Raw genomic sequence first — 10,557 nt, 5'->3', positions numbered from 1 at the left:
TATTCTTTAACAACAGATCAACAAATGATTTTAAACAGTGATTTATAATCTAAAACATAAACTACCTTTTCATATCTAACATCAATTGTTCTGTTCTTGTAGTATGTCCAGTTAATCATGCATAATATACTTTGCATTATAAAATGTTCCAAACAAAAGCTAAACAGAAAATACTGCACATCTGTCTGTATACTCTGTGGACCATCTTTTCAAATAAAATGCTTTAAAATAGTATTTGCTTCATTTTTCCCCCGTGGAGTTTTCGCAAGGCATTTACTGATTCAGTTACACAGGTGTTAGTACTATCAACCTAAAAAAAGTTGAGCGCGACCGCACAAGGCGTCATGGAGCTGGAAGCTGCTGACGTAGTGGTGACGCAGCTCGCTTCAGTTAACAAAGTTGCCTCTGTTACAACGGGATTCCCTTTTCACAATGGAAATCCTTCACTGTTCAAAGAGAGCAGTGAAGTCAGATGAAACACATCCTAATCCACTGAATCTTTTTCCTATGTATGATAGAAACGTATGGCGTCATTATATTAACTTTTTGTAGCCCTGCGTCCCTTGATTCAAACAGATGCCATAAACTGGTTTTGAAATTATTAATACAAACGGTATTTTAAGGGTTTTAAACTTCAATACATTTATTTATAGACAAGTAAAGAAATGCATGATTATTTTCCCATCTAATTTACAATAACACAGCATCCCTCGACTGTTGATGCAAAACACCATTTAGGCTACTTTTATTTAAATACATCTTTTATTTCCCCCCTTAATTGATTTCTTTGTCCCGTAATTTTACCTTCCCTGTAAATGCAGTACACTTAATTACGTCCTTTTCTTTGCTGAAAAGTATATTATTAAATATTAGTGAGTGTTGCTTCAAGTTGTTTTTCTTGTGAGTCTGACAGAAACAAAACAGCTTACTGTCTAGGTTGACTGAAGATTTTTCCAAAAGACCCGTACAACAAAAAACACTTCATTGGTCCTAATCAGTGAGATCTGATATATTGTGTACTGTAAGTAGTTTCTATATTAAGAAGGGCTTTGCGCAACATTATAATGTGTAGGAAATTCAACTCATTTGACCTACTGGACAGCCCCGCATTTGCAAGAGCGCAGATAGTTGAACTGCGCCAGTGCGTAATGTGTGCGCGGAAGAACGGTCCCTCTGTCCAGCGATCAGCCCGCGTCAGGGTTGACGCGCATGATGTCACGCCTTTTGGCACGTGGGCTGTGGCATTCAGAGTTCTCATAAACAAAGGCACATTGCGCTCAAGCTTCAGTCTTCGCTTGAAGCCGAAGGAGTAAGGTGCGCAAACGCAGGCTTTGGCATTGCACGCATTCAACTATAATCTTCCACAAACAGCAGCATCTACATGGATTTATAATATTCGCAACTCTTTCAATTGCATCTTGAGGTATGTTACATTAAAAATGTTGTTTGCAATAAAGTTAAAATATCGGGATTTTTTTGTAAAGCAATACATGTACACATAAATGTATGTTTCCTAACTTTATTCATATTTATGTTCAAAATCATTTCCTTAATTTAGATTATCTACATTTGGCGTAATCTACAAGAAACTGGCACAAAATGCTTAAAATGTTAACATGCATGCATATCAAATCATGTCACCTGAAAAAAACTAATGATAGATTTATTTTCTTTTACAGGAAACTAAACGAACGGCGAGACACCCAGATAGCAGCACGAGCACTGACTTCAGAGATTGTTCCACAAGAGATAAAAGTAGCAGGTGTGCGGAGGTAAACTAAGGCAGGCCATGGAAATATGTGTCAGAAAGTTTGCATACATTCTTTCCGATGGAAAACAACCTACATTCTAGGTTTCTAGTGAGACCAATATAGTATAACGTTCTTTTAATTCTTTAAAATAAAAATAGTTGTTAAAAAATACCTGTCAGAGAAATCCATTATAATTTCGTTTTCTAACACCACAGCCATGCCCTGCGTCCAGGCTCAGTATGGGACATCACCACCAGGAGCCAGCCCTGCATCTCAAAGTTACAGTTACAACACCACGGGAGAGTACAGTTGCGACTTCCTAACGCCGGAGTTTGTCAAGTTTAGCATGGACCTGACTAACGCAGAGATAGCTGTCACTTCTTCGCTCCCAAGTTTCAACACCTTTGTTGACACATACAGTTCCAGCTACGACGTGAAGCCTCCGTGTCTCTACCAAATGTCCCACTCTGGGGATCCGTTGTCCATCAAAGTGGAGGATATACCCCCACACAGTTACCATCAGCAGCACCACCAGCCTCACCAAACTGAGGAGAGCGTACCCCATACCGGACCTATATACTATAAAGCGTCTTCTCCAAACATCACATCGTCACCAAGTTTCCCGGCACCTCCACATCACACGTGGGAAGAAAGCGGACCCCTTCACAGTTTTCATCAGAACTATCTGGCGACTTCGCATATGATAGACCAACAGAGAAAAAACGCAATGTCTCGGTTGTTCTCGTTCAAGCAGTCTCCTGTTGATACACCGATGTCAAGCTGCCAGATGCGCTTCGATGGCTCCCTTCACGTGTCTATGGGCGCGGACACCCCTGGTGCGCATCGTGCGCTGGAGAGTTTTGCCGTCCCGGCACCTCCGAGGAAACAGCACGGTATGGGGCTGTCTCATTCTCTAAACGTCGGTCACGGACACCCCTTACTGGAAAGCCCGGTAGCCTCACCCCAGGCTCGGGGATCTCCTTCCAGTGAGGGTCTTTGCGCTGTGTGCGGAGATAACGCAGCTTGCCAGCACTACGGGGTGCGCACCTGCGAGGGATGCAAAGGATTCTTCAAGGTAAGGAACCTATCTGTCATTTTCCTTTTATTTAAAAACGTGTCACTATATCTACATGTTGGTAGAATTTGCGCGCTTTACAGTTCAGTTATTTCTAAGATGCGGTGACCTGGGGTTTCTTGTATTTTTGTGCATGGTGTGAACCTTAACCTTTCGGCTAAAAGCCCAAATCTTTTATCAGGAAGACTGTGTTTAAGTGCTTACAGACTAGGAGAGAGGCAGGTTTAGAACTGGTCTACAGTAATTATCTATATTGTATTGACATGACCCGATATGCACCTATAGGGACACCTCCGTTCATCTCTGCCACCGTTTCTTTCGCCTAGAATTAAATTGGTTTGTGCCGAGAGTCGTATCTTGCCTAACCGAGCGTAACGGAACTCCCTGTGGTGACATTAACACAGCTCTTTATGTCACCATCGTGATAGAATAATCTCACTAATCCGACAAGAGGGGTCGCGGGGAAGGTGTCGGGGGACCCCAAATTATGACTGCCCACGGATCTGTATTTACCAAATGTCTGCCCTCTCCGGCCCTTGAATGTATTACTGGCTGGAGTGCAGGGATTGAGTGTCCTGTTCTATTGTAACTTCACAATGTGATTGCAGTTCAAGTTGTTTCCTGATGTGTGGCTGTACACACGTTAGTGTTATGTGTTTGGACTAGATTGACATGCAGTGAAACATGTGCTGTTCCTCTACAGCGCACGGTGCAGAAAAACGCCAAATACGTTTGTCTGGCAAACAAAAATTGTCCTGTGGATAAAAGACGGCGAAATCGATGCCAGTATTGCCGCTTTCAAAAGTGCATGGTCGTGGGAATGGTAAAGGAAGGTAGAGTCAACTAGTTTTTTGCTTTTCTATTATATAGGAACTTTAATCCCAATTGTCTGATACCCTGCACTGTCAGTAAAATATGATAAAACAGTTCAATTATAATCCAAAGTGTATTTAACCAATATATTTTTGCAGTCGTCAGAACAGCGAGTTTAAAAGGTCGGAGGGGTCGTCTGCCGTCTAAACCTAAAAGCCAGCAGGACATCCCAGTCTCCATGACACCTGTCAATCTCCTGAACGCCCTAGTGAGAGCGCACATGGACTCCAACCCCTCCATGGCCCGACTGGACTACTCTAAAGTGAGTGACCGGCTAAATGATCATTTTGTCATTCAAAAGTACCCCAGGAACTTTAAATATATGTTTTTATTTCGGATATAGAATGTGACCTTTGCTTATAAACTATGCAAAATATACACACTCTGTTTTATTTCGGTTTTCTTTAACATTTAATGTCTGAATTTTAGTTCCAGGCGAGCCCCGAGTATCACAATGGAGATGAATCTCTGCACATTCAGCAATTCTACGATCTCCTTACTGCTTCGATGAATATCATTCGCGGATGGGCCGAAAAAATTCCCGGTTTTACTGACCTGGCCAAATGCGACCAGGAGTTGCTTTTCGAGTCAGCCTTCCTTGAACTTTTTGTCCTGCGGCTGGCTTACAGGTAGGCATTGATATTTTGGGCATAACTCGGAAAGGACACTTTATTTTAGAATTGCACTATGTTACGCTCTATTTACTTTTCATTTTCAGGTCCAACCTGGCTGAGGATAAATTTATTTTTTGCAATGGAGTGGTTCTACACAAGATGCAGTGCGTGCGAGGCTTTGGTGAATGGATCGACTCCATCTTTGAGTTTTCTTCTAACCTTCAGAGCATGAACATAGACGTCTCTGCTTTCTCCTGCATAGCTGCTCTCACCATAGTAACAGGTAAGACATGTCTGACCTTTTCCAAGTGATGCACAGAAATGCAGCATGAATCAGACCTCTGACGGGTTGTTTCTTATCGCCATAGAGAGACACGGACTGAAAGAGCCTAAGAAAACGGAGGAGCTTCAAAACAAGATAGTAAACTGTCTGAAGGATCAGGTGTCCTGCAGTGCCGAATTATCTAAACTGTTGGAGAAGCTGCCGGAGGTGCGCGCGCTGTGCACGCAAGGACTGCAGCGCATCTTTTATTTGAAACTGGAGGATTTGGTTCCCACGCCTGCCATCATCGACAAACTCTTTCATGATACGCTACCTTTCTGAAAACTTTTTAAACTGCTACAGGTTCATAACATATACGTGATTCCTCAAATGTGGCGGACCTAAAGAAATGAATGTGTCGGAAATTGGCGGATGGCATTTTCCAGGTTGCGAGAGCGCGCTGCCTGGAGACACACATGTATAATGTTGTTTAAGATTTTCATTGATGAAAAATAACAATAGAATATTCAAAGTATTGCGAACTGTGAGGGAAAAGGACTGTTCTTATGCCTGTTTAAAGTGTATGCAGCTACGTATATACTGAAAAAATGCAGTGTGGTGAAAGTGTTTTGTATATTGTTTTACGTCATATAACTTGTTTATGTTGATACCTGCAAAATCATTTATATACAACTTCTGCAAATTTAACTTGTCATGCAAGATGTATTGAATGGAGTAAAATAATTTCGACAAGGTACTTAAACCACTAGCAAATTAAGCATTCTGCATTAGAGATTGTATACTGGGTGCACAGGAGGATTTTTCAAGTCTATCTGCAACATTTGTGGATAACAAACTTTGATCAACATGGACACATACAAACATATAGAGCACGTTTTTGTATTTATAATTTTAAGCAATAGTGAATTAAACTGTTATTGAGAACGGCTTTTTTACAGTTCAGGAAGTATGCATGGAATTCTTTATGAGCTATTAACTTTCTCCAGCATTTTTTATTAATTTCATATTGAAATAATGTCTATGACGTTTACGTGCAACTGGTTTTAAATTCATAACATTATGCCTATGCTATATATTTTAGATTATTGTTTTTTACGATGTATGGTTTTTGCATTGCAGTCTGTATTAAGCTTCTCCCATCTAGTGCATTGATGAATAAATCTAACTATTATATCTAGTCTATTACATCTATTTATTTATTCTTTATTATTATATATATATAATTAATAAAGTTTTTTGTTCGAATTGGCTTATGCAATTTTATGTAAACCTTTCATGTAGTGAAACAATTGATTTATTCATTCCTAAAACAAAAAGCAGTATTTGGTCGGGGGAAATATAAACTGTTTTTGTACATTCCTACTTGAACACTTTTTTATGACCGGTCAGTTACTAGTTAGTTAAATAAACAAACAAATAACAGCGAATTGCGAATAATTTGGATGATTCCAAATAAGAACAGAAAACGAACTATGGAAGAAGATCAACGTCGCAGTATAGTTTACAAAGGACTATGTTTTGCTCAAATAATTCAGCAATAATTAAAAAGCGATTTCTGCTCTATTTACATATTATTTACACGATAATATTTTTTTTATTAGTTAAGTAGGCCAATAGGTTGCCGTAATCAATTTTACACAATTATTCGTTAATATTTTTAGTATAAGTCTTCATTCAGTGTATGAAATTATAGTTCCAACAGACGCTGTAGACGTATACTGAACTTTTGAAAGGTCATATATCTGTATCGAACAGTTCAAATAACTAAACGCAATCAGGATTCAACAGCCTCTGAAACATTTTAAATGACAATCGAAACACACAGGAGCTTCACGTCATTACGCACCCGGTTTTAACATGCCAGCACGAGTTTTAGTCGAAACATCAAAATGATTTACAAACAAATTCAGCAATAAAGATCCAATTGTTTTGTAAAAAATATACAAACAGGTTTTAGGTTGAGATGAAACAAACATAAAACATAGCCTATATGAGCCTGTCTCTTGGTAAAGATCATTAAGTGTGTAGATAGCCCATTACTCTTTGTTACAGTTATTTTTTCATTCTTTGGGTTAAAAAGAGCAAATAGTCCAATGTATTAAATCTGGTTTTGTCCTGGCATTCAGTGTAACTATTAGGTTTTGCAGATTTTTTATTTAATTCCAGGGAGTCTAAATGTCTGTGACCAGATTCAGTTTGCCAAATGGATGATGGCTATATACCTTAAACAATGTTACACGATTAGATTTTTTTTCCTCAATGTAGAATGATTTAATTATGGGTTAAAAACATAACCCATCTGTAGATATTTGACAGTTGAAAACAGTTTAATCAGATTGCACATTGTAAATACACAAATATATTTCCAAATTGTTTGATATTGGAATGTAAATCAACATTTCAGATCGAATCTGCACCATCCAAAAAATTTATTGTAGACACCATTCACACAAACAGACAAGCAGTACTGTAAAATAAAACACGGTCAAAAACATTTTACATTTATCAACATTCTTAGATATCTAAACATTTTAACCTAATCGCTAATACCTTAACATTCTTGTAGCATTTTCAGGTGTCTATATGACATCAAGATCCCAAATCACCCTCCATGTGGATGGGAATATAAAATATTGATTTATGTTTGGTGGAAAGGCCTTATAAAAATGATCACATACAGGAAAGGGATTCATGAGCCTCAGATCAATAGACATCCTGTTTCTCAATGCTTTGGAGCATCACTGACTGTGAAATGTTAAAATAAAGAAATCAATATTATCTGAGAAATGTCAAATTTATTATAATTATGAGGGTGAAGGACTAGCAAAAATGTTCCTGTGGGAACTGGGCTAAAAGGGGGGGTATATATGTGTGTGTGCGTGTGTGTGTGTGTGTGTGTGTGTGTGTGTGTGTGTGTGTGTGTGTGTCCACCTGAGGTGAGAGGACTTGAGTGAAACCATAGATTCAATGACATCTTACATATGTGTGAGTGTTTAAAAACCTATATTGACTTTTCCTTCCTTGCCACATAGCATCCCAAAAATACATAAATCCTCATTTATATCAAAATGTAAAACGCCATAATATGAATCTATTGATAAGTAAGGTTTGGTACACTTGATGCCTGCTTTAAGAACTCACATACATTTTTCATGTGATGTTTTTATGACAGCTTGCTTGACACCTGATCACCAAACTAAGTAGAAAAGTTTCTAAGTGCATATAGGTACTACACTGATTATAAATAATATTAATGAAAATAAGCAAAATAATCACTATAGTCAATATCCTGCTTTGATCTTTCATTTGATGAATCGCTTTATTTGTCCCAACATATCGACCAGAATATACGTATACAGTAAAGGGCCGATTGCAGGGGTTCGACTGGAGAAGAACTGCACAGACATAACTTTTCGTATTAAGTGTTAGTGTTAGCCAAGGGTCATTGCAGGAATTTGTGCTGACAATTCTGAGATGTTTTAACATCACCTTTTTGATATTTCCCTATATAGAACCCAGCTTTAACTGTAATCTCAGTTGAGGACACAACATTCAATCTAATGGATGCAAGATCTCATCTCTCAGAGGAGCTGCATGTGGTCTAAACACGCAGATGGCCGGTCTGGAATCAAAGCAGGACCAGGGGACATGCCATTTGCCGTGTCCAGACCAACACAGCCACTCTATGTTCAGTTATTTATTTAATGCAGCCACTATTAATAATTCATTTACAGTTAATAGCAAACATAACTACATTAGTGGACAAGTAAAGGTCTAAAACCTGATCAATTTACTGTGGAACATCACTACTTCATATCCGTATAAACTGCAGGTTAAAATATGATGGCCAGAGAGAGAAAATATTGGCAAACAAGGTAAACAGAGATTTGTTTATGTGGAAATATATGAATAGGTTATTGAAAATATCCAACATATTATTTTATTTACAACATAATATTACTTATTTATTAACCCTATTAGTGTTTTTATAACACTAGCTTTCTCTCTCTCTGTCAATAAGGGTTGTTCCGGCTTTGTGAAAACTAGTATCTTGGTATAATCACTTATTGTATTATTGCCTCCTATTGACAAATCACTTTATTGTTCCTTTATCTTCTCTGTAAGTCGCTTTGGATAAAAGCGTCTGCTAAATGCCAAAATGTACAGTAAATGTAAATGTAACCCTTAACTGTCCGTCATTAAGAAACCCAGTAAAATACAAAAGATACATTTTTAATGAATTATAAACTATTGTTTTTGTTACTATTAGCGCACAAAGTAGTGGCAAGAGCACCTTTGCAAACACATTAACATTGTTATATTCTCGTGGCTGAAATTTTGTGTTTTCCACAATACTGTGTGTGCCAGGCCTTTACAGATCATCATTTACATGTGACCTTTCATTTAAATGCCTGGAAAGATTGAACGGCAGAGGGGTGCAGTTATTTGAGAACAGGGACACCAGGCCAACACCCTCCAACCCCTCTCCCTTTTAGAATCTTGATAGAATAATTGACTATTTCATTGATTAAAATGAACGTCACCATCAGAGGTGTTTTCAGGATATTGCGTGTTTAGTGTTATTCAAAATATATTTAAGATTCAAATTTGTGTTTGAGGACAGAGAAACAAATCTACAATGGTGTATTATAATAAGACGATTTATTTATACAACGTGTGCAACCAACTGTATTATTTTGTGTGAAATGTTTTTTTTGGTTTACTGTACATTTAAACTGAATACTGAAAGCATTAGTGACATGGTCAAAATGACAAAACTAGTTTGGCTAATTGTGAAAACTAAATTGAAAGTTTTGGTTTTATTATGGTCAAAGAATCCGGATGGATTATGTATCTGTTTGTGTTGATTATGCAAATAAAATCAATATGTTATATAAATATTTTTCTTTGATATATTTGTAAAAAGATCCTGCTAAGATAAGTTTAAATTTACATATTGTCTCCATGAATCTCTGCACATCTGCTTGCCACACCCATTTACTCTCCCATTAATTCACATTTTAAATGCCACTGTAAATTAAACGCCCCGCCCACCTTCCCATCATCTGACTAAAGGATCCTTTATCCACCTGAACAATTCATCCTCCGTCATATAAAGATATCCATCCCCTGGTTTATGTCATGGGGGTTGGCGAGTGTGATATAACCATGGAAACGTATGAAATATGACCGACTGGATGCTGTTAATTACTTCAAAAGAAATTAAATGGAGGGGAATCAAGCTTTGAAATGTGAGTGGAATTTAAGCAGTCACGCTCTGTAATAAGGTCACCTTCCGTAATAGATTGGACCCAGGGCATTAAATAAACAGTTAAACCTTGAGAGACAGAGAGCAAATGTAAGAAGAGATTGTGATGCTAACATGAACACAGTCATCAGAACAAAGCTGATTATCAACAACCATTTAATAAATCCCATCACATTTACAGGGCACTTATAAACTAAGGGTAGAGAACACACAGTTTTTGCATGTTTTACAGCACAAGACATACTAATGTTGCTATTCGGAGGCGTCTGTAAGGTACTTAACTGCAGGAATTAATTCTGTGAAGTTTTGGGCTTTTGATGTCAGTATTGATTCAGCTACAAAGCGGTAAGACTCTTATCAGACCTCACAGAGGACCTCTATGGGAGTCCATAAGGTCTATCTGCAGCTGATAGAAGGAGGATACGATGAAATTTTTTTTTTTGCAAATCCTCGCAGGGCTTATATTGATAATCGAGCACATTAAATAGAGGGTCTTTCAAAACTCTTTAAAATAAGTCATAAACAGAGCTTATACAGTACCAGAATTATTCCATGCCTACATTCTTAAAAAAGACAATGCCATATAGAGAAGAGCTATTTTGGGCTAAACGGGTTCCATAAAGGATTCAGAAAAGGTTCTTTGTAGTGGAAAATGATTCTTCAGAAAAAGATTCTTCAGATTATAAAAAGTC

General features: G+C 37.8%; 1 protein-coding gene across 1 annotated transcript; it reads left to right on the top strand.

Annotated features, from left to right (window-relative positions):
- Positions 1-1,309: 1,309 nt before the first annotated feature.
- nr4a2b (nuclear receptor subfamily 4, group A, member 2b) lies at positions 1,310-5,752 on the top strand. The gene is made up of 8 exons (XM_057338037.1): positions 1,310-1,423; positions 1,680-1,772; positions 1,967-2,826; positions 3,530-3,659; positions 3,798-3,961; positions 4,129-4,328; positions 4,418-4,596; positions 4,682-5,752. The coding sequence occupies exons 3-8, from the start codon at positions 1,969-1,971 to the stop codon at positions 4,915-4,917; spliced, it is 1,767 nt and encodes a 588-aa protein (XP_057194020.1). The 5' UTR covers positions 1,310-1,423; positions 1,680-1,772; positions 1,967-1,968; the 3' UTR covers positions 4,918-5,752.
- The last annotated feature ends 4,805 nt before the right edge of the window (positions 5,753-10,557 follow it).

Source organism: Triplophysa rosa, linkage group LG7 (assembly GCF_024868665.1).
Source record: "Triplophysa rosa linkage group LG7, Trosa_1v2, whole genome shotgun sequence".
NCBI lineage: Eukaryota > Metazoa > Chordata > Actinopteri > Cypriniformes > Nemacheilidae > Triplophysa > Triplophysa rosa.
This window is presented reverse-complemented; position numbering and strand designations above follow the sequence as displayed.

Coding starts and splice junctions, on each gene's coding strand:
- nr4a2b (XM_057338037.1), top strand. CDS start 1,969: ATGCCCTGCGTCCAGGCTCAGTATGGGACATCACCACCAGGAGCCAGC. Junction 3,962..4,128: donor CCCGACTGGACTACTCTAAA/GTGAGTGACCGG, acceptor TCTGAATTTTAG/TTCCAGGCGAGCCCCGAGTA. Junction 4,597..4,681: donor TGCTCTCACCATAGTAACAG/GTAAGACATGTC, acceptor TTATCGCCATAG/AGAGACACGGACTGAAAGAG.